Genomic DNA, 25,012 nt, shown 5'->3' on the forward strand with positions numbered 1-25,012 from the left:
TCCAACATGTAGGTTCCAGAAATCCAACTCAGGTTATAAAGCTTGGTGTCAAGTGCTTTTGCTAACTGAGCTACCTGCCCATCCCTCAACCTCCTGGGTCAGGCTCCAAACTTGAACTTTTGGCCTCTGCCTCTTGAGTGCTGGGTTTGCTAATTTAAGCCACCATTTCCAGCTTGGACGTGTGTGCACGCATGTGATCGCCACAGACATTTGTGAACTGCACTCCTTGGGTGCTGGGAACTGAGCTTGGGTCCTCTGGAAGAGCACAAGGTGCTCTGAATTGCTGAGCCATCTCTCCAGCTCCAAACCTTTTTATTTTTTTAATTTTTGAGGTTTTAATTATGTTGTGTTCCCTACCCTCTCCTCCCATCAAGCCCTCCCATACAACTCTCCTTGCTTTGTCTCTTTTTCATTAATTCTTTTTTAAAAAACATTTATTATGTATACAGTGTTCTGCCTGCAGGCCAGAAGGGGGCACCAGATCTCATTACAGATGGTTGTGAGCCACCATGTGGTTGCTGGGAATTGAACTCGGGTCCTCTGGAAGAACAGACAGTGCTCTTAACCGCTGAGCCATCTCTCCAGCCCTCTCATTAATTCTTAATTTTTTGTTTTTTGTTTTGGTTTTACAAGACAAGGTTTCTTATAGCTTTGGAGCCTGTCCTGGACTAGCTCTGTAGTCCAGGCTGGCCTCAAACTCACAGAGATCCACCTGCCTCTGCCTCCCGAGTGCTGGGATTACAGGCATGCACCACCACCGCCTGGCCTTAATCTTTTTTTTAAAGGCAGAGTTTCAAACTCTAACTAGATACATGCTGTTTATGGGGTTCTGGGGATTGAGCCCAGAGCCTTGAACATGCCAGGTGAATGCTCTCCTGAGCCCCAACCATAACCCTTTGGAACATTTTTTTAAGATTCTTAATTATGTGTATGTCTGTGTGGGGGTATGTTTATATGAGTACAGGTGCCCATGGAGGCCAGTGAGTGTATGGCATCCCCCTGCAGCTGGCATCAGTGAAAGGTGATTTTGAGCTGCTTGACATAGTTGCTGGGAACTGAAATCAGGTCCTTTGCAAGAACAGTGCACTCTTAGATGTGAAGCAATTGCTCCAGCTCCTGAACATTCCATTTTTTTAGATGTGTGTTCTCCTAACTCAGTGTGTGACCCACTAGAATTCGAAAGCTGCACCAGCCGATTCCGTGCAACAAGGAGCAAGAGACAAAATGCAATGGCAGATGCAGGTGGTTTGCAGGTTGGTGAGGAGCAGTAGAGTGGGTAGTCCAGAGCCTTAGGGAGACCTGGGGAGGACCCCCTTGCACATATGCTGCAGGTTGAAGGACGATCATCCAGAATGAGCTCACAAGGGAAAGATGGGGTCAGTTTCTGTGGAAGAGCAGGCTACCTACAGACCCATGGTCCCAGCCATGAGACCCTGGGAACTACCTTTCCCCCCACCTACATTCCTCTAAATTCCCCAGCTCTCAGGCAGTTTTAACGCTGCCGGAGCACCAAGGGACACCAGGTGCATTGTGGGTACTCAGTAGACACCGCTTCCTTCTTCGCTCATGGTAGTGCAACAGAAATCATTAGCAGGAGGAGGATTTGATCAAACAGGTGTCTGAAGGGTAAAGAAGCCCAGGAACCAGGGTACCATCAATATATACCAAGGCTATTCAGGAAGTGTACCACAGGTGCAGTGAGGAACAGGCCCAGGGAATAGAGGCCATGGGTTTGGTCAGCTGACAATGGAATAGGCCTTTCCAATCTAGTAAAGACACAACAGCCAGGCAGATTTTGAAGTTATTTTTAGTTAAAGAAAAAAACAAAAAACAAAAAACCAGGCTTTCCAAGGGTGACAAAGTGAACTGAAGGTCAGAAGGAAGCTGTGTGTGGGTTTATCATAAGCTCTTCCTCCGAAGCCTGGAAATGAGAATTGACTGGATCACCAGAGACACTCCTTGTTGGGGTGGGCAGAGCTACCACTGATCAATGGCATGGTCTATATGGGCTCTTGGGCAACCACCCTGTGCCCACTGACATGATTAACACTATTATTCTGGGGGACGTTAAATTAAGGAATGACACAGGAAGCCGAGACAGTGGCTTATTCGGTTATTCAGTTGGATTCTGAATCACAATCAGGAAATAGTCTTTATCTGAAAAAGAAAAAACCAGAAAAACAAATCACTAAATATAAACCAGAGGAAAGATAACAGCTCCTGAATCACTAAGCATACAATGCAGGCGGGAAGGAAGCTTTCAGAAGAGGTCCTTCTCCACAGCTGGGGACAGGAGAGACCCTGCAAGTTTCTTTATTGCCTCCTGCCAAGTGACTGCTAGAAAATGGAGTCTTTAATGCAGGGCAGTGGACACTTTGCAACATACTAATTAATTTTTATGAATAAGTAAGATTTGGGGCTGGAAAGACAGCCTGATAACCTGAGGGTTGGTCCCCAGGACTCACATGGTGGAAAGAAACAACCAACTCCTAAGGGTTATACTATAACCTCCCGCACTTGAGTGTGTGTGCACACATACACACATTAGTATAAATGAGATTTCAATAATATGATTGACAGATGCCTTAGTTTGGTGGTTTTCAACTTGTGAGTCAACTCCTTCAGGTATTTTATGATTTATAACAGTAGCAAAATTAAGAGTTATGAAGAGCAATGAAATTTCATGGTTGGGGGTCAGCACAACATGAGGAACTGTGTTAAAGGGTCTCAGCATTAGGAAAGTCGAGAACCCCTGCCTTAGTTCCTCCTAATAAGCTTGTTTGCTGATCTCTACCTTCTTCAACATGTGCCAACCCCCAACCCCCCAAAAAGAAACATTTGGAAAGGTCACAGGAAGTTATTTGCTTCTTTGAAGCATTTTCCAGTGATAGTCTCATGAATCAGACTCTCCACAGAGGTGATAAGGGCAAAGTGCTGTCTATCAAGGAAAAACAGGTGTTTTGATCACGTTTTACATCAGTTTGTTTATTTTTTGGTACTGAGGATCAAAGCCAGGGTCTATACCCTCAATCCCAAATTCAGTTATGGACTTCAGATGCAAGTACTCTGTTCAACACTGCATGTCAATTGAAACTTTGCTGAACCTACCAGAGGTGCCTTAGATCTGGTGAGGGTGAACAGGGGTGTCTCAAATCTGATGAGGGTTAACAGGGGTGCCTCAGATCTGGTGAGGGTGAAGCAGTGTGTAACATTCTTTGAACTGGGATCATGCCTTGAGAGCTCTGATTTTTTTTTTTTTTTTTTTTTTAAGATTTTTTGAGTTTGACTTTTAACTAGGCACAAACTTTTTTTTTTTTTTTTTTTTAAATTTTATTATGTATACAGTGTTCTGCTTGCACATATGCCTGCAGGTCAGAAGAGGGCACCAGATCTCATTACAGATGGTTGTAAGCCACCATGTGGGTGCTGGGAATTGAACTCAGGACCTCTGGAAGAACAACTAGTGTTCTTAACCGCTGAGCCATCTCTCCAGCCCCCTGATTTTTTTTTAAAGATATATTTCATTTTGTGTATGAGTGCTCTATTTGCATGTACAACTCCATGTCAGAAGAGGGGCATCATATCCCACTATAGATGGTTGTGAGCCACCATGTGGTTGCTGGGAATTGAACTCAGGACCTCGAGAAGAACAGCCAGTGTTCTTAACCGCTGAGCCATCTCTCCAGTCCAAAAGCTCTGATCTTGATGACAAAAGACTGCAGGTTCTACACGTATACAGAAGTGGCCACTAAGTTCTGGACCTGACTGTGTCTCTGTGCCAGTATCTAAGCTCTGTCATGGATAAGCTAGGCAGGTGCCAGTGGTCTACCATTCTGCTATAAACCCATGACAACTGGCTGTTTCAAGTAAGAAGAAGAAGTGACTAACAGTTTTTGTAGCTAAGCAGTCTGCACACATAATGAACAAGCGAACAGCAAAAACAACCAACACCACCAGGCTATCAAGTTCTAAACCCTACAGTACCACACTAAGTACTCTATGGGAGGCAGTGTTTTAATAATTGTACATTTTAAATTTTAGTGTGTGTATGTGTGTGTGCACTCATGCTGTAGTACACAGAAGTCAGAAGAGTGGTTCTTGCAGGAACTTCTGAAAGTAGTTAACCTACCACGTGGATTCTCGGACTCACCCTCAGGTGGTCAGGCTTGGGAGCAAGACCTTTACTGGCTGAGACGTCTGGGTGTCCAGGGATGTAGTAGTAAAGGCTGTTTGAACTGCATCAAACAGTAAGGTTAACAAGTCCAACTACGTCAAATACCTTGGTTTGTTAAAATGTAAAGAGTTAAACTTTTGGCCCGGGAAGCTGCAAGCAGCCCATTTATGTGAATAAGAAAGAGACTGGACCTCTTCCTTCCTTCACTCCAGTCCCGATCCATGCTGGGGCTGCCCTGAGGCAATCCTCAGGCAGTCTAGCCCTACTGCCTCTGAGGCTCTGTCAGTAGCTCCTGCTCAGAGTTCTGTATTGACCACATAAGACTGGGGACACAAGTCAGTGTGCACTACTGATTTTCATCTGAAATACCATGTCCCAGGAACTAGTTATAGTACTTACTGTTCTTAGGAGACTTGCAATTAATTCCTAGCACTCACACAGCTGCTCATGATATACTCCAGTTCCCGGGGGTCTGGTGCCCTCTTCTGGCCTCCACTGGTACTGCATGCATATATATGTACCCAGGCACACATACACAAATACTTAAATACCACATCTCAGACATCCTTAACTCTACCCCTCTACTAAATCCAGCCTAGCCCACAACGGGAATATCTGCAATGGGAGCTAGGCATGGGGGCATATGCCTTTGATCCCAGCATTTGGGAGGCAGAGGAAAGTGGACCTCTAAATTCAAGGCTGGCTTGGTCTTCTTAGTGAGTTTCAGAACAGCCAGAACTATGTAGAGAAACCTTACCTCAAAACAACAAGAGACACCTGTTCAATGTATTTGTTAAATACTGTCTTACAAGTCCCTGCCCTCATAGAACTTACTGTGAAAAATAGAAAGTGGTGAAAATGTAGCTAAGTAGTTGGTTAGCCATAAGGAATGATGGCATGTTCTAGCAGGATAGTGTGAGAAGGGAGATGCAGCAGTGTGGTGGCCCCAAGAAACACCACTGTTGATGGCTAACATGTCACACAACCTTCGGCATAACCTGAGTGTGAGTGTGTGAGACATACCGACTATAGCCAGGTCAAGTGCCAGCATGGTACTCTGTGTACCTCTCTGTATGCTGCCATGTGAGGGTCTGGCCATTTATCTCCACTAATGAGACCCCCATGAGAACTCAAGCACCAACTACCCTCAGGGACTCTGAATGTCCACGGGCCCCAAGGACAGACTGGAGGTGCTACTGAACTGAGCTGAGACCTACATGATCAGGACTTCCAGGCATCTCTGGACCTTTAGGCGGAGAGGCTGTTGTCTACCAAGTGTTTGTCTCCACGGCACTATGTCATCTGTCCTTTACACTGAGTTTCCTGGAGTGCCACTGGGCACCTCAAGTCTGCACTGGTAACTATTAAATGGAAAGATGATTCCCAATACCAGTTTTAGGGCCATGGAGTCCCACAGCAGGAAGCTGGGGTGGGGATGGACTTTCTATTCAAATTTGATTGTAAGCTTAGCTCTAACCTGATCTTAACATATTCTTCCTGATGTGTCCCAGAGGATCACAACAGCACCTGATTTTTTTTTTTTTTTTAGGTTTTTCAGGACAGGGTTTCTCTGTGTAGCTTTGGCTGTCCTGGAACTCACTCTGTAGACTAAGCTGGCCTCAAACTCAGAGATCCACCTGCCTCTGCCTCCCAAGTGCTGGGAATAAAGGTGTGTGCCACCATCACCCTATACCCCAACTCATAATCTTATCACTTCCTGCTCTAAGCACCTTTGCTCACAGGATCAGATCCACATAGCTGAGTCTGTAGTGTGAGGCCCCTTCTAAGTTGGATCCAAGTCTCACTTTTCACACTTTCCTTCATAGACAAACTGTTCTACAACCTGAGCCGCCACCATGTGAGACCTCACACATATCCCAGCCATGGCTGAAATGTCCTAGGCTTGGATGAAAGACAGGGAGAGAGGTAACCACAGAAAAGTAGTTCTGTAGAGCCTGTCTGTCACTCTAGTCTGTAAATTTGAGTTAGATGAGGCAGAGCAGGAGGCAACCCCATCTCTCCCCTCTGCAGTTCCCATCCGTGGCTCCTCCAAGTGTGAGCATCTCATTACACTGAGAATGATCCCAAGGCCTAAACACAGGCATGCTTGTACTACCCAGACAAGCTTTTCACTGATGAGTCAAAATAGCAACCTGCTGCTGTGCTGGGGGGAAGTTGCTACATGGGTTGGAGACAGGATTATAAATTCTTTTTCACATAGAAATAGCTTTTCCGCCCCTCTGACTCATGTTTTCCTGGCCCTTAAGATTCAGCTCTAACATCCTGCTTCTGAGAAATCTTTGTGGATTGCCCAGAACTAATCAACCTTTCCATGTCCCAAATTCTTATACAATTCTTTTGTGTCTTTCTCCCTCATGAAACTACAGTTCCCATGTGAGGCCTGCTGAAGACTGCTGGTGGACCACCTAGATACTGGCTAGGTAGGCAGTGAGGCAACTCAATTCTTTCCAACCCCCCACCTTGAAGCCGTGGAGATACCAATGTGCCACACTTTCCAGATAAGCCACAGGAAACCTGCTATGGGTTCTGAAATCAAACACAGAGGTGCAAGAACCCTTACCTGGTGCAACCATAATTTCATTTTTCTTGGATCGAATTCGAAGGAAGGTTAGATCATTCTGGGGGTCAATTTCACGCACAGTGCTCCGTGCCTTCAAGATGAAGTTGTGCATGAGGTTGGCATACTGTGTAGTAGTGGGATTGTCCATGGTGCTCTTGATGGGAATGCCTGTGGGGAGAATAAATGGGAACCAAGCAGTTTACTGGAGCCCCTTTCTGTTCAGAATCTCACCTCCCATCCCTAATTCTAGAATATTCGGCTGGCAGTTAACAACCAATGCCACTATTTACAGAAGGCTTGTTATATGATAGGCACAGTGCTGACCTTGTGTGCCAGTGCCAGACCCAGCCTCTGTGGGTGGTTTCACCATTTCCACTGGCTACCAGACAAGAGAACTGAATGACGGGGTGACCTGCCTAGAGGTACACAAATGGTAGGGATTTAAATGTAGGCCTGGCCGGGCGGTGGTGGCGCACGCCTTTAATCCCAGCATCGGGAGGCAGAGGCAGGCGGATCTCTATGAGTTCAAGGCCAGCCTGGTCTACAGAGTGAGTTCCAGGACAGCCTCCAAAGCTACACAGAGAAACCCTGTGTCAAAAAAAACCAAGAAAAACATAAAATTTAGGCCTGGTTCAACTCCATGCTCCTTCCCTAGAGCTACCCTGCCTGACTGGGTTCAAGTAATAGAAGGGAGGTACTCTTTTGCAACACTTAAAGCTTGAACTCAATTATCACTTGGGAAGTAGAGGCAGGCAGATCTCTGTGGGTTCAAGGCCAGCTAGGTCTACACAGTGAGACCCTGTCTCAAAAAGAAGAGATTGAAGAGGGAGAAAGAAAAGAGGTCAGCCTGTGCCAAGACATACCAGACATAACCCACTATTGTTCTCAGCAGGGCTGGCTCAGGGCTCAGCTGTAACCATGTATACATGAAGATGCCGCCCCACTCCAGTGGGCTTCTGTAAACAGCATTGCTGTCTTTAAAAGCGCCCACTAAGGGTAGGAGGTATAGTCCAGTGGTAAAGAGAGCACTGTGTGTGTCTGAGACCTGGGACCAATACCACACAACACGACAAAACAGAGAAAGAGCCCATGAAGTAAGACAGTCTTTAGCTTCAACATTCCCCTATTGTTGGATGCGTCAGCTAGGATTTTACTGGTATAATTAACCAGCCAATGGCCATCACTGTGTATCAGATCTCTTTTCGAGGACTATGTGTCCTGCTGTCATGGAGGTGAGGAATGTGGCTCCACCTGATGACCACATTGGGTCATCAGGAGCCTGTGGATTGGCTGTGACCCGCCAGAGAGCTCCATCCCAGAGAAGTCCCAAGGTGACTGGCTGACGCTGATGAAGACTGGTATAAGTGATTCCTCATATCCAAGTGGCCAGGCACGAGCCCAGGACCCTGTGAATCTGGCCAACAATTGACCAGCTTAGAGATTAGCCAATGGCAGACATTCAACCCACTTTATTTAGAGCATCGGGAACACGTGACGTAGCTGAGCAGGAGAGGCTTTTGTGAGAGAAGCCACAAGAGTGAGTTACAGTGGTCACTTGCTTTTAAGGGACCAAGGCTGGGGCCTCAGTGCTGCTACTGGATCCTAGATGGCAGCAATGTGCACACCTGAGCCCCTGAGGCCTCTCTACAGCTGTACCTTTCTGAGGGTGGCAGTATCACTGGTACCTACTAGAATCTATCCACAATTGGATGATGTTAGAGGAAGGACCCTCAAGTCTGATGACATCCCAGGACCATGCAGTTTTCCTTCAGAGTAGTTATAATCCCAGCACCACACTATTAGGAAAGCAGACATTTTACCCATCTCCCACCAGACATCAGTTCCCTCGGAGCAGGACCTGAAAAAAGAGGAGTTAAGGGAGCAGGAACCAAAATTCCGAAGACTTTCAAACAAGGACAAAATTAAGTCCATATTCAAGGATGACAGAGCTGGAGACCTCACAGATGGCCTACCTAGTTAGTCAACCTAGTTCAACCCTAGTTCTTCACAAATACTGTGTAGCTTGCAGAAGTAGCTAGTTACTGGGGAAGCTCAATTTCCAGGCATGGTATAATCAGGTGCTCTCAGAGCAAACAGAAAAACCTGCCCAAGCCGGGCGGTGGTGGCGCACACCTTTAACCCAGCACTCGGGAGGCAGAGGCAGGTGGATCTCTGTGAGTTTGAGGCCAGCCTTGTCTACAAAGTGAGATCTAGGACAGGCACCAAAACTACACAGAGAAACCCTGTCTCAAAAACAAAACAAAATCCTGCCCAAGACCTTTAATGGGGCTGTGGGTAGAGTATTTATCTTTTTTTTTTTTTTTTTTTTTGAGCTGAGGATCAAACCCAGGGCCTTGCCCAGCAAGCGCTCTACCACTGAACTAAATCCCCAATCACGAGTATTTATCTAGCATGTACCAGGCAATGAGTCTGAGCCAGCACTGAAGACAGACAATTTTACTAGACACTGCTGTCAAACACACATTCTGTACTAACCTAGGGGTGCTGGGAGCAAGAGAGCAGACACTTGGTTTTTGACAGTGCATAGCCTGCACAATTCTACTAGGTACATCGCTACTCTATCACTCACTCTCCCACCCCCCTTTTGGAGCCCAGGCTCATTCACGCCATCCTTAAACTCACTATGTAGCTGAGGATGACTTTCCTGGGTCACTATCTTCCAAGTGCTATGATTACAGGCTGGTGCCACCAGGCCAAATGCTTACTTGATCTCTCTCAATCTCATCTTCCTTGTTGGTAAAATGGACTATGGTTTAAAAAAAAAAAGACTCCTTACCACTGCTCATTCCCCACCTCATTCTATAGCCTTGACTGACCTACAACTCATGATGTGGACCAGAACAGCTTAGAATTTGCTATGATCCTCTCTTGAGTACAGACACTGCAGGTATACTGCCATGCCACATCTCCTTTTTCTAAAATATGTATGTATATGTATGTATTGTGTGTGTACATAATACATGTATTGCATGAGTACTGTACATGTAGGAGCCTGTGGCGGTTAGAAGAGGGATCAGATCCCCTGAACTAGAGTAAACCACCATGGATCCTCTGCAACAGCAGTAAGTACTCTTAATGGCTGAGCCATCTCCCTAGCCTTAGCTTCTTCAAAGATGAGACTCTGAGATGGTCTTGGGAGGAGGGTGACACTGGGAACAGTAGACGGTGCATTCTAAGTAGGGCGAAAACATGGACTTCAGTGAGGGAAGACTGCCAGCTTTAGCCATCTCCTTGGCCTTCTCCTACCTACAAGCTATGTTTGCAGTCTCGGCACACTGGGGTCTGACGCCCTAGTCTGTCAGCTAGCCATCTACCCACACACTGGGTCAGAAGCCAGAAGCAGGGGCTATGAGGCTCGGCTGGCGCTCTCTCCGCTGTCTTTTCAATAGGTTCATGAACCCCTCTCCAAGGCTGGCTCCTCATTTCAGAAGGTGTTACTACTCCATTCTCACAGAGCTGTTCAAGTATAATGATGACTAGAAACCTATTCTTTTCCACCATACTATTAGTGTTGACGTTACCATATTAGTAATGGAAGGAGAATGGCATCTAACGTGTTCAAGTTTGCTCTTTCCTCTAGTAGGCCATCTTGGACCACATTCCTCAGTGTGGAATTTTCAAATCAGGGCTAAAATGGTACCACTGAGGCTTTTTTCTTTAACAAATCCACTGCCTCAAATCCAGTGCCGACGCCGGATGAACAGCAAAAGTTCCAGTAGTGACTCAGACGAGGCCTTGCCTTCACAGTTCTCTCCAGCAGCAGTGTCTTGGCGTCCATCTGTCTTCTCCTAGCCCTGTAGAATGGTTTGTATTCTTTCGTCTTTGCTAGCAGGTTAGTTTTCACTTCTGTCTTTTCGGTCTTTCTTTAGTAAACAAGGTTTTGCTGGTGTTTTTGAGACAGGGTCTTATTGTGCAGTCCTGGCTAGCCTAGTACTCACTACCTAGAACATGCTGGCTTTTAATTCAGAGATTTGCCTGCCTCTGCCACGTGAGTACTCAAGTTAAGGGTGTGCACCATGCCTAGCTTTTTGCTTTTAAATTGGTCAGGCTTCTGGATGGTGGTATCAGCAGCTTGAAGCTTCAGAGTTCCGGGATTACAGGCTCCCTCACCCACTATATATGTAGCTGGGGGTTGAACTCAATGTTCCCCGATTGTTAGACAAGCACTTACCAAGTGAGCTTCATCCCTAGTCCAAAGCTGTAGATTTTAAAACAAGAGCTTTAAATGCATGCCAGGCAAGACGTGTCTACTGATGTCATTAGTGGCATGCAGGTTATGGGGATGACCATTTTTGCTTACATCTGAGGCCTGCTCCACAAGAGGAAATTCATGCTTGGTTCTATAAATCTGGTCAAAAATGCATGGCTTGGGAGGTCATAAACCCTAGAGGAGATACTACTATGGTTATTTTGTTAAATGGACATGTTGCCAAACTGCCTTCTAAATATTTATGTTCATACCCACAGATTAGTGCCCCTCTCAGCCTTGGCCAAAGAAACCTTTCTATAGTGGGCAGCACTGCAGATGCCCACAGCTTGTTAAAGTGCTGAGAATGTGTGACTTCTGAGTGCTCAGCCTAAACCCTGATCAAGGAACATTAGGAAAGAGAGGGTGAAAAGGCTGGGTGAGCCGGAGATGAATGAGTGCTGGTAAAATGCTGTCTTCTGGCCGGGCGGTGGTGGAGCACGCCTGTAATCCCAGCTCTTGGGAGGCAGAGGCAGGCGGATCTTTGTGAGTTCGAGGCCAGCCTGGTCTACCGAGTGAGTTCCAGGAAAGGTGCAAAGCTACACAGAGAAACCCTGTCTCAGAAAAAAAAAAATGCTGTCTTTTGGACATGACATGGCCACTGCACTCACCAACTCACTGATGATCTGGTTCCCAGGAAAGTTCAAGCCATTAAGATCAGCAAGCATTTTAGTAGGTGGTGCTAATTAATTAGACTTAGTGGGTTACAAAACAGAACAGAGGGGTTGGGGATTTAGCTCTGGTATAGTGCTTGCCTAGCAAGCGCAAGGCCCTGGATTCGGTCCTCAGCTCCGGAAAAAAAGAAAAAGAAAAGAAAAAAACAGAACAGAAAGAGCACTTGAGGATGAGAGGGGAGACAGCTGAGTGGAGTTGGGGAAGGACAAGGCTGCACATGGGTATGATCAAGACACCCTGAATACATGGAGTTGTCAACAAATAAAAGATAGTTTAGCCAGGTGCACGCCTTTCATCCAGCACGCAGGAGACAGATGCAGATGCAGATGCAGATGCAGGCAGATTCTCTATGAGTTCAAGACTAGCCTGGTTTATGGAGTGAGTTCCAGGACAACCAGTGCTACATAGTGAAGCCTTGTCTCAAAACAAAAACAAAAACAACAAAACAAAAAAGTTTAAAAAACAAACAAACAAAAAAAGCTCTAAAATGACAGAGTGATGACCCACACCTGGAATCCTACATGAGCACTTGGAAGGTGGAGGCAGCTTACAGAGCAAGATCAAAGCCAGGGTGGGCTACAGGAGACTCTGTCTCAAAAACTGTGTGAGTGTGTGTTTGAGAGAGAGAGTGTGTGTGTGTGAGAGAGAGTGTGTGTGTGACAGAGAAAGAGTGTGTGTGTGTGTGAGAGTGTGTGTGTGTGTGTGAGAGAGAGAGAGAGAGACAGAGAGAGAGAGATGGCTCAGTGGGTAAAGGTGCCTGCCATGCAAACATGGTAACCCGTGTTTGCTCCCCAGAGCCCACATAAATGTGGCTAGTGTGCACACTACATAAAATGTAAGAAGGACAAATGGTCTGAGAAACGCCATGGCCTAGAGCCATGGAGCACGTGGTGGCTGCCTTCAACCCAACAAGGGAACCTGACTAGGAAAAGACTACCTAACAGGTGTCACAGGGTCAGAAGTGAGCACACCAATAGTGTGAAATACTTTACACTGCTCAGTTTGAGTAAATCTCTACAACCATATACATAGATAAACAAGTGACTTGTCATCCTTACAGGTTGGCAGGGGAAGCAGGGCAGCTCCTCAGAAAGCACAGCCTTTGCCCTCAGGGCTGCTGGGACCACCATGGCCCCCACACCACTCAGGTGCACTCAGACTTACATTTAAATTCTGGCTCTGCAGACGAGAGAGATGGCTTTTCCAGAGGATCTGGGTTCGAGTCCCAGCACCACTTGGTAGCTCACAACCTTCTGTAACTGCAGTTCTAGGGGATCTGACACTGTCTTCTGGCCTCATGCACTGCATACATATTGTGCATACTTACATGCAGGCAAAACACCCTTATTCAGAAAATAATAAATCTTAGAAAACATCGTGGCTTTGAAATGAATTTCAAAATTCAAGTTGTCAGTAAATAGAGACAACAGGGCTGCTTGCAGGAAAAAAAGCACCTGTCCTTGGATTTGGCACACTGTGGTGTTTCCCCCTAGTTCCCTTCACACTCCTCTAGTGCAGGGAGAATCAGCATCCTCATCTTACTAGCCACTCAAGTAAGCTCATTCCCCAAAGACAGACATGAGCTCTGGGCACAAAGAGAACCACCAGAGAATTACTCACAAAAAAGCAGAATCAGGGTTGGGGATTTAGCTCAGTGGTAGAGCACTTGCCTAGCAAGCACAAGGCCCTGGGTTCGGTCCTCAGCTCAAAAAAAACAAAAAAACAAAAAAAACAAAAAACAACAACAACAAAAACAGAATCAATGTAGATGGATGCATAATATCCATCCAGTGAGCACACAAGAGTAGCAGCAACACAGATTAATCAACACTGTACTTAGTTGGGCGTAGTGACTCAAGTTTGTTACCCTAGCAAAAACAGACTCAGATAGATTGCCATAAATTCTAGGCCACCCTGGGCTATACAATGAGTTCCAGGCTAACCCAAACTACAAAGTAAGATATTGTCTCAAAAATACTAAAAAAAAAACTGTACTGACATTTCAAATTTTTGCTTAAAGGGCTGAAGGATCATTTCAGTGGTAAAGCACTCACTTAGTGGGTGTTAGGCCTGGGTTCAAATCTTAGTGCTAAAAATAAAAGGATTTTGTTTATGTAAAATCTGCAAAACAAGACCCCAAGGCAAACAAATTTAAAAGAGTAACAACAGTCAGGTGTGATGGAAAACACCTTTTTTTGCTATTTTTTTTTTTTTTTTCTGAGACAGTTGTCCTGGAACTATAGCCAGCCTTGAACTCACAGAGATCTGCCTGCCTCTGCCTCCCAAGTGCTGGGATTAAAGGCGTGCGCCAACATTCCTGGCTCTGATGGTGCACACTTTAATCCCTCAATCTTTGTGAGTTTGAGGACAGTTAGACTTTATCTCAAAAAACAAAAGTCTTAGCAGCTCTGAGTATCACGTGAGAAATGTCTGGATTTTCACAAGGGCTGAAAAAAGCCTGGATTATTGACAGCTGTGAGCTGTCAGTGCAGTGGACCTGAGGAAACATCCTCCTATTTACTAAATTCAGATTTCTAAGACAGGTGGTAAATGCCTATAACTCCAGCACATGGGAGGTGGACGCAGGAGGAGCGTGAGTTCCAGGACAACTTAGGTTACGCAGCAAGACCTTCTCTCAGAAAATGGGAAATCCCAAGAAGAGTGTCAGAACTTTGGAAATGTTGGAAACAAACAGAACAACTAGAATGAATCTGGGTTTGTGAAGGGACTGAGGAAGGGCAATGCCATGTGATGTCAGCTGTGTTCTGGAAGCCTGCCTGGGTGCAGGCTGTGGATCGAGGGCCTACCTTCTGTGTTCACCACGATGATTCCCTGAACTCCTTTCTGGCTCTGAAGTCTCTTGAGTGTTTCCTCCACCTCTGCCTGCCGGAAAAGGAGACCAAGGTTAGTTCTTCAATCCCAGCAAATGAATGACACATTCATCTAACAAGCAAGGAACACCCAGGCATGTGGCGCTGCCCAGGCCAGGCCCATGTAGAGTGCTCCTTAGGTCACCGCTGGCACCCAGAGCTTCAGCCCCCACCACGAGGAGCACTGCTTCTGGCCCTTGACCACCAGGCAGTTACCCACTCCCTGCCCGTCAGCTATTTGAGAGCAGACTATAAACACCATTTCTGGAGAACAGACACACCCAGGACCCACACACATGGTACATTACTCTGATGATTTGAAAAACAAAACTAATAAGGAGGAAGTTTTTTATTTGTGGCTCAAACATCAAAAATGAAAATACTGCAAAGGAGCAAAATGACCCATAAACCTGGTGACTTAATCTGTCATTGCAGACAGGGTAACACTTGGCATACAGGCACAGGAAATGTGTCTTAGGAAGGGGCTTATTAATTCTGATTATCTAGAAACTGCACAAGGTGGAATTTGTCAACAGACCAGATAGATGTTTAGAGTCTACCTCTGTCATATGTGATTCTAACTTGTCACTTTGAGACTTAGACCTTTCCATCTACTCTCCATCTGCACAGTCACACCTCTTGTCTATTTTTTGTTGCTTTTGAGATAGGGTCTCTATAGAGCCCTAGCTTTCCTGGAACTCCCTGTACATCAGGCTAGCCTCAAACTCAAGGACTGCCTCCATCTGCCTCCTGGGTACTAGGATTAAAGGTGTACAACACCACACCTCGCTCTCCCCCACCAAAAAACAAAAACTCAAAGGCTTCTTCTCTAAAGCCCAATAGTCTTCCAGAGCTCCTGAGATATCACCTCTTTTTGATCTTGAATGATCTTCAATGATCTTGACTCCAACTCTTGAAGCCCTTGACTATACTTCTGGGAACCATGTATCAGGGACTGTGTCCAACTGCTCAGTCTCTACAGTGCTGGGCAGAGTAGGCGCCCATGAACAGAAGCCTAATTGATCTGTCTCTTCCCATGGCTGGGAACCCAGTCTTGAAGTATGCTTTTTCTCAGGGTGCTGCCTCCAGTTCAGAATCTAGTTAAGCTCTTCAAAGGCAGAGAGTTGGACCTGGCATGTGAATCTCCATGAGTTCAAGGCCAGCCTGGTCTATATACCTTGTCTAAAAAAAAAAAAAAAAAAAAAAAAGGCAGATGGTCTTTGAAAACAGAGATACTATTGACAGAAAGAATGGTTCCCCATTTCCTGGGGCAAAAGGGCTAGAGCTGGGAGCCCCTGAGCAACTGAAGGCAGCACAGTGGATTGTTTTTCGGGAAAGCATTGGCTGACAATCCAGTCACCACCACCCACTTCCTGTAAGAACATTACCAGATGCTACAGGGGTGGGCAGAGACCCTCCTACAAGGTGGCAAGCAGCCTGATGTCTCTAGAATCTAGAACCTGTGTGAAGGGCTGGGCTGGCTCGGTGGAGCAGAGAACAGTGTGACATGCATGTCTGAGATCCGGGTCATTTCAGACTTTTTCTGACCATCTACCATGTGCCAGGTGCTGTTCTGGATGTGAAGGGGAACACTATAGGTAAGTCCTAGTCACCCTCCTGGAATCCTATGGAAATCCACTCTATGGAAACAACCCCAAAGACAAAAGGAACGGACAAGATGTCTGTCGCAGAAACACCTGCAGAAGCAAACAAGAGAAATGTCCAATAACCAGGAAAGGGCCGAGAAAGACAAACATCACGGCCAGTGATGTTTCTTTCCCATTGAGAGAGGAGACTGTGAAACCACCTCCAAAGTTGGAGATAGATACTCCACAAAAACATAACGCAAAAAGTGTTTTCCAGGTGCTACAACTTCCTAGAAGCAAGAAATCTTGAGATTAGGAAAATAAAGCCATACAGGACATGGAATTATAGACTGGGTTTATTTTCTTTTTTCAAAACAGTTATTTGTGCTGACCATTGTGGGTTCCACATATAAACCCCTGCATTTGAAAGCTAGAGGCAGGAAAAAATGAACAAACATCTAGTCAGCCAATTGTGGTGCTGTAGGTATGTAATTCCAGCATTTGGGAAGTAAAAGCATAAGAAAGACCAGAGGTTTAAATAAAGGTCAGTATTAGCTATGTAGCAAATTTAGGATTAGCTTGGGTTACATGAAATCCTGTCTCAAAAAGGATAAATAAAAATACTGACAAAACCTTCACCTAAATATCTTTTTTTTTTTTTTTAATTCTACTATATACTTTTGTTAAGCACACACATACATTTACTTGGGGCTGCAGAAATAGCTCAGCATTAGGAGCACTTCTGCTCTCAGAGGACCCGGGTTCAGTTCCCAGCACCACACAGCAGCTCACAACTGTCTGTAACTCCTGTTCCAAGAAATTCATCATACTCTTCTGGCATCCTTGGGCACTACGCACACATGTGATGCTCATACATACAAGCAGGAAAACACAAATGTTATCTCCATTCCCTCTGAGAGGTCTCTACTATGGGGGCTGTGGGGCTTGACACACTATCTTTTTGTTTATTTTTCAAGACAAGGTTTTTCTATGCAGCCCTGGCCTGGAACTCCCTCTGTTGGCCAGGCTGGCCTTGAACTCACAGAGCTCCACCTGCTTCCGCCTTCCCACAGCAACACACTCAACATCTTAAGAATATGTCATTTGTATGTGGTGGCTTGAACCAGACTGGCCTCCACAGGTTCCTATGTGTGAATATTTGGCCCCTGTTGGTGAAACGGTTTTGAGAGTATTAGGAGGTATAATCTTGTGGGAAGAAGTATGTCACTAGGGCAGGCTTTGAGGTTTTTGAAGACTCAGGCCATTCCCAGTCTCTGCTTCAATTTTCAAGACAAGATGGGAGCTCTGAGCTGCTCCTGCCTCCAAGCCTTTGCTCTGCCATCACGGTCTCTCACCCTCTGAAAGCAGAAGCCCAAGTGGAACACTTTCTTTTGTTAAGTTGCTGTAGTTAGCTGACTCCTTGATTCCTAGGTGGTAGACTGCTGGGAAGGATTAAGAAGTATGAACTTTAAAAAAAAGGTGTGAACTTTTTGTAGAAGGTGGGTCACTGCAAGTGGGCTTTAAGATTTCAAAAGCCCATGCTAAGCCCTTTGTCTGTATCTGCTTACTCAATGCCTGTAGATCAGGACTTAAAGCTCCCAGCTACTGCTCCAGTGACATGCCTGTCTGCTTCCTGCCTTGATGATAGCAGACTCACCCTCTGAAACTGTAAGCCAGCCCCCAATTAGTGCTTTCTTTCAGGAGTTGCCATGGTCATAGTGTTTCTTCACTAACCAGAAAGGTAACTAAGACAGTCTGTTATTGGTTTTTGTGTTTTGAGGCAATATTTTCACTTTATAGCCCAGGCAGGCTTCCAACCTGTGGCCTTCCTTCTGCTCCAGCCTCTTCATATTTTTCACTTCTGTGAAGATAGGGCCTAATTCTGTAGCCAGTTTTTATCTTTAAGGTTTGTTTGTTTGAGTACATGTACATATGGGTGCACAGTTGCTTGCAGAGGGGCCCTTGGAGCTGTCCAAAGTTAAAGGTATTTGTGAACTGCCCAACACAGGTGCTGGTATCCAAAAGTTAGTCCTCATGACTGAGCAGCAAGTACTTCTAACCACTGAGACCATCTTTCTATTACTCCCCTGACTAAGCTAAATCATGTGAAAGAAATGTACTCTCTGCAATCGTGAAGAGGAGACAAAGTTAGGCATTCTCTAGTTAGATGTGTGTTCATCAATGAAGCTCCAGGATTTGTGGGGTCTGGTGCCACCACACCCAGTATCTTAGCATTTAGGAAGATTCAGGAGGTTCAGGCCAGCCTGAGCTACATAGTGAATTTAAGGCCTGTCTGAGCTACATAAGGACCTTGTCTTAAAAAAAAGAAAAGTCATAGCAACACAGCACTGGTTTAATGCTGGTTTCATGAACAAAAAGCTCTTGAGGTCAATAACCTCATGGGAAAGCTATACAACACAGTGTAAGAACTCTAAATACTGTTTTTTTGCCTCAACTTTGAAAGTTATTATTATAAGGAAATAACCTAATGAATGTAAAAACAAACAAACAAAATTATAGACCAGAGCATTGATCTAGTACAACCATGGCTAGGCATGGTGGTGCATACATTTAATCCCAGCACTCAGGTGTCAGAGTCAGTAAATCTTTGTGGGTTCAAAGCTGACCTGGCCTCTATTACAAGTTCCTGGACAGCTAGTGCTGCACACTGAGACCCTGTCAACACACACACACACACACACACACACACACACACACACACAAACACACACACACTTTACCAAATATTATATAGTAAATAAAAATAATTTATCATAAAGATGATGTAACAACATAGTTAAATGCTTTTGGACATTAAATAAAAGCCAAACACGAACATCCTGAAAGACACACACGTGAAAAAAAGAGAAGGAAATGGGAAGACAGTTCCACGGTAGACTAGCAGTTCCCAACAGTCTATAATATCCTGTGGGGTCACTGGCAGTCCAAGACCAGGGCAGTTACTACAGCACTGTCTGGAGAAGAAACTGTAAACTAAGCCTATCTGTGGGCATAGGGCGCTATGCAGCCTTAACATCAAGTAGGTCTGGAAAGTGTGTGTGTATTTGGAAAGAATATGAATGAGTGTATGGTCCTGGGGTTCAAATCCATAGCCTCCTGTAATGATAGTTTTTTTGTTTTTTGAGACAGGGTTTCTCTGTGTAATAGCCCTGGCTGTCCTGAATCTCACTCTATACACCAGGCTGGCCTCAAACTCACAGAGATCCATCTGCCTCTGCCTCCCAAGTGCTGGGATTAAAGACATGTGCCACCCCTGCCTAGCTTGCTTTTTTTTTTTTTTTTTGGTCTTACTATGTAGACCAGGCTGGCAGGCTGGCATTGAACTCAGAAACCTGCCTGCCTCTGCTTCCCAAGTGCTGGTAGTAAAGATGTAGTCCACCACACCTGGCAATGGTAGATATTTTTAAGTGAACAGAGGAATGAATGAATGAAAATATATGTATACATATATATATATATAATTATTATTTTGTGATCATGTCTATATGTGTGTCTGTAGGTTTGTACATATGATTGTAGTGACCCAGGAGGCCAGAAGAGGGTGCTGCTTCCCTGGAGCTGGAGTTAGAGGCACTTGTGACCTGGGCTTTAGGAACCAAACTCTGGTCCTCTGGAAAAGTAGTATGTGCTCATGATAGCTGAGCCACGGCTCCAGACCAGTATAAACATCTTTATATGTATCATAAAGTAAACATGGCGAACATTCATAAACTGTTCCAGTCCAACATTGCTGAGTGTGATGGCACATACCCAAAATCCCAGCACTTAAGAGATAGATGAAGGATTGGAAGTTCAAGGTCATCCTCGTTTAAAGGCAAGTTGAAGTAGCTTGGGCTATAAAAGGTACAAAGCGGAACATAGTCCTTATGTACCAAACAATTCCAGAAGGAAGTACACCCAAATGTCAACAGTGTTTAGCCTGGGAGAGTAAGAAGGGGGTCACATGCACCTCTTACAGATTATACCCGACAGTGCTGCATGAGTCTATTTGGAATGTTCATCTCAATATGTAACAATTTTATGAGTGCAGACCACAGCACAGTACTGATTAGAGAAAGCTACCACATCAGTGTGAAAAAACAGGGCACACACACGCTTGTATAAATATACAAGAAACTGGCTGTTCCTGAAGGAGGCTCAAGCTGGGGTTAGGGGTGGACGAGACATACTTTCCACTTAGATCCTTTTATATTTCTTAAAACTGTGAATGTGCAATTAAAAATTTTAAATTATGTATTTATTTTATGTGTGTGTGCTAGAGTGAACATATATGTGACATGTGCATGTAGAAGCCTGTAGAAGCCAGACAGTATCAGATCTCCTGGAAGTGGAGTTACAGACCACGGTAAGCTGACATGTGGGTGCTGGGAACTGACCCCCCTTCTGCAAGAACAACACATGCTCTTAATGGCTGAACCATCTTCCCAGTCTCTTACTAAAAATTTCTACAGTTAAGTGTTGTGAAAGATAACACTGCACAGATATGAAGTAATACTGTTTTTGGTGATGTGGAGACATTCTTTGTGGTATAAGGAAAAACGAAGAACCCTCAATTGAACAGTCGATGATGGCTACAGCAAATAAAAACACAATCAGCGATGTGCCTAGGTAGTTGCCTCTAGGTGGGTGGTTGGTTCTCGACCTTCCTAATACTGTGACCCTTTAACACAGTTCCTCACGTTGTGATGACCCCCCCCCCCAACCACAAAATTATTTTCATTGCTACTTCACAATTTTACTACTGTTATGAACTACAATGCAAATATCTGATACACAGGATATCTGATATGCGACCCCTGTGAAAGGGGGCCTCGACCCACATGCTGAGAAAGTGCTCTAGACGATGCCTGTTTTCCCTCTCGGTTTCTTCTGTGGCTATAGTTTTGTGGGGGCTGAAGAGATGGCTCAGTGCTAAAAACAAAAACAAAAACAAAAACACCGAACGCTTTTCCAAAAGACCCACGTTTGACACCCAGCACCCATATGGTGGCTCACAGCCATCGGTAAATCCAGGTCCGAAGGATCCGACCCCTGCCGGAACCAAGCACGCCAATGGTGCAGACAGACACACGCAGGCAAAACACTAGTCACATACAGAAAAACTAAAAAAGTTTCCATTGAAGTCTTTGTTTTGCGACACTGACTGGCTGGGATTTCAGGCGTGCACCATCATGCCAGTCATCAAAAGATGCTGAGGCTTGCTTTAACGTTGGAAAAGGCGTGAGGACTGAAAGGTAGGCAGACGGCTTCGGGACCCCGCGGGATGGACCCCGCGGCTCCGAACCCTTAGCACACCAAACTGGGCCCACAGGCGGCAGTCAAGCTTGTGGTGATCGATTCCCAGGCACGACTGACTGTGGGTGAAGATGGAGCTAATGGCCGTGCCTACTTCACAAAGCGGAGGAGGAAAGGCAACGCACGGAAAGTGCCTACAGGACTCCAGGAAACCCAGCATGCTGCCAGCCTAGAATTGCCCCAAACCGCCCAACCCGCTAAACTAGCAGCGAGGCAGAGGGCGGGCCGCCGGGGCGTCCCCGCAGACCGGCTTCCGGCCAAGGGCCTGTGGCATCCGGTCGTCCCGCCTCGGCCGCGACTCAAGGGCCGCTCTGCGGTCCCGCGAGGCGACGCCCAGCGACTAGGACCCCGGGCGGCGACGGACGCGCGCCTCTCGCGGGGTGGCCGCCGCCCGCTACCGCAGCCCCGGGTGGACACTCACCATCTCGGACCGACCCAGCAGCTCCGAGTCCGCGACGCTCAGCAGGGTCCCCGCCTTCCTGAGCCTGCGCACAGGTCTTTGTCGAGACGGACAGTCCGGGCAGCCTATCAGGAGCCAGTGGGGGATAAGGGCGGGCTGGCGTGAGTCAGCTGGGCAGGGACTCCTCCCTTTAGGAAAGGCTGGAGCCGCTGCGCCCAAGGGATTCCGGGTCTCCAGGTCTGCTTTCAATATTTAACCGAGGTCCCTGGACGGAGGCCGGCTGTTGCTGATGAGGCAGAGACAAGAGCCCAAATGAGCTGAGGACATGGGCAGCCCCGAAGCTGGGCATCTCAGCAGCACTGCTGTTTATTTTTTTACTTTTTCTTTTCTCTCTCTTTCTTTCTTTCTTTCTTTCTCTTTCTTTCTTTCTTTCTTTCTTTCTTTCTTTTCTTTCTCCTTCCTTCCTTCCTTCCTTCCTTCCTTCCTTCCTTCCTTCCTTCTTTCTTTCTTTCTTTCTTTCTTCTCCTCCTCCTTCTTTTGTTTTTTCGAGACAGGGTTTCTCTGTGTAGCTTTGGAGCCTGTCCTGGAACTCACTCTGTAGACCAGGCTGGCCTCGAACTCACAGAGGTCCGCCTGGCTCTGCCTCCCGAGTGCTGGGATCAAAGGCGTGGTCCACCACTGCCGGGCACTCCTGTATTTCTTTGGAGAATCTTCTTTACATTTGCCCCACTATTTTCTCGCCTCTAAAAGGGCGAGATTTCCCAGAGTCCTGTCTTGTCCTCTCCTCTTTAAGTTTACTCTTGCAGGTTACGATAAACATCGGGTTTCTAGCAGAAAACTTAGCTTTCTTTCAGGAAGAACTCAGATTATCATACACATCAAACAAAAGGCAACAGTCACTTAGGTGATACCGATGTTTCGAGCAAGGAAGAGCTGTCCCCATTACTCATCTGACATGTGGCTGCATGAGCAGTGGAAGGATGCCCAACCCCCCGTCCCAGCCCTCCTCCCCCAGTCCATCAAAGCCTGAGACCCTAAGAGCAGGAGAGCTGTCCATGCCCCTCACCAGCTTCAGGACTTGGGAGAGTGGCCCCTGCACCTCGCCTGGGCAACCCAGTAGAGTTGGCCCTGGTGCTGTAGGTGGAGGGGATCAACCCTGAGGGCATGAAAGCAAAACTGGCCCCAACCTTCTTTCATTGGTACAAGGATGAATTAGAGGGGCCGTGGGGGAGAGCTCACCCTGGTGGTGAGGACGGGAGAACAGGCAGGCTGACCAACCCTGAAGCTGTCTGCGATCTACTGGAGCACGTGAAGGGGCCTGACCCATAGACCCAAAGCTGCAGGATCTTCACACCACAGGGCAACAACAGGATATCCAAGAAGAGTCCTAGTGAGGGCCCAGCATCGGTAGTGCAGTAGAAACCAGAGGCCTCCAACCAGACCAATGACTCTGCAGTGAACACTTGCAAGTGAAGACACACAAAGTGGTTCACTGTGTGACTCACAGTGTCACACTGCAGCTTCCATGACAAGATTAATTTTGTCCTTTTTTTCTCTTAAATTTTGTTTTATTGGGAGAGGGGTTGCAGGGGTGGAAGGCAGATGTGAAGGGACGGGAAATGAATGGGATCAAGATGCATCATGTGAAAGACACAAAGAATAGTTTTTTTGTTTTGTTTTTTTCTTTTGGTTTGGTTTGTTTTTTTAAAGCCTAAGTGATAACACTCCGGTGTTCAAGCTAGACGCAACGCTCTGTGGGATCTCCTGCTACAAAAGGAATTCACCTATTAAGAGCACTTGGTGCTTTAGCTGAGGACCTGGTTCAGTTTCCAGCACCCATATGGCAGCTCAGGTTATCTACAGCTTCATCCTAAGGTATCTGATGACCTCTTCTGACCCCTGAGAGTACCAGGCACACACGTGGTGTACATACATACAGGCAGGCAAAATACTCATACATTAAAAAAAAAATTGGAGGCCGAGTGTGGTAGCACATGCCTTTAGGGTGGCAGAGGCAGGCTGATCTCTGATTTGGATATCAGCCTGGTCTACAGAGTAAGTTCCAGGACAGCCAGAGAAACCCTGTTTTTTAAAAAAAATGTAAACAAAGAAATGGTTCTTGAATGCTAGAAACAATAGGAGTGCACCTCATCTCCGGATCTCCATCCCAAATAGAGGTGGAAGTGCTACAGTGGCTCGGCGGTGGTGGCGCACGCCTTTGATCCCAGCACTCGGGAGGCAGAGGCAGGCGGATCTCTGTGAGTTCCAGGACAGGCTCCAAAGCTACACAGAGAAACCCTGTCTTGAAAAACAAAACAAAACAAAAACAAAAACAAAAAAGAAAAAAAAGAAAAAAAGAGGTACTATAGTGAATGGACCCCTAAGAACCCCAGGAATTAGCTATAGGAAGGATCATCACCTCCATCTCATACATGAACCAGACAGGGATGCAGGAGGGGGCAGCTCTGTGGTGAAGATTCAGTTACTGACATTTATTTGATAGGACCTTAGGTCTGATTAGACAGGATGGCTGAGTTGCCTCTGGGGAAGGGCTTCAGTTTGCAATAGCATTTTACTTTGTCTATATGTGGGCTCTTGCATGCCACAGGACAAGTCTGTGGCAGTGAGAAGACAATTTTTGGAGAGTGGTTCTCTCCTCATATCCAGTGGATCCCTGGGATTAATCTCAATCTGTAGGCTTGCTTGGCAGCGAGTGGTTTAACCCCAGTCATCCCACCAACCCTTGCGCTTGGATTTCTAATGAGGTATACTTAAGTGGGTGAGGAAGCAGACTTGTGGAGAATGGCCAGTCTTTTTTTAGAAAAAAAAAATGATTTATGAGTGTTTTACCTGTATGTATGTATGCATGTATGTGCACCATGTGCATGCTTGGTCTCATGAAAGTCATAAGGAAGCCTCAGATCTCTTGGGACTGGAGTTGCAGGTGCCTGAGCTGCCCCCCATGGTCACTGGAATCTGAACTTTGATCCTCTGGTAGAGCAGTAAACACCTTTATTTATTTTTCTTTCTTTCTTTCTTTTTTTTTTTTTTTGTTTGTTTTTTGAAGACAGGGTTTCTCTGTGTAGTCCTGGCTGTCCTGGAACTCAATCTGTAGACCAGGCTGACCTTGAACTCAGAGATCC

General features: G+C 46.0%; 1 protein-coding gene across 1 annotated transcript; it reads right to left on the reverse strand.

Annotated features, from left to right (window-relative positions):
• Window positions 1-1,791: 1,791 nt before the first annotated feature.
• On the reverse strand, window positions 1,792-21,972 carry Dynlrb1 (dynein light chain roadblock-type 1). Its single transcript, XM_036185789.1, has 4 exons — window positions 21,891-21,972; window positions 14,505-14,580; window positions 6,756-6,923; window positions 1,792-2,157 (listed from the first exon to the last, which is right to left on the reverse strand). Exons 1-4 carry the CDS (start codon window positions 21,891-21,893, stop codon window positions 2,114-2,116), a joined length of 291 nt encoding a protein of 96 aa, XP_036041682.1. The 5' UTR covers window positions 21,894-21,972; the 3' UTR covers window positions 1,792-2,113.
• Window positions 21,973-25,012: the final 3,040 nt, after the last annotated feature.

Source organism: Onychomys torridus, chromosome 4 (genome assembly GCF_903995425.1).
Source record: "Onychomys torridus chromosome 4, mOncTor1.1, whole genome shotgun sequence".
In the NCBI taxonomy this organism is placed as follows: domain Eukaryota; kingdom Metazoa; phylum Chordata; class Mammalia; order Rodentia; family Cricetidae; genus Onychomys; species Onychomys torridus.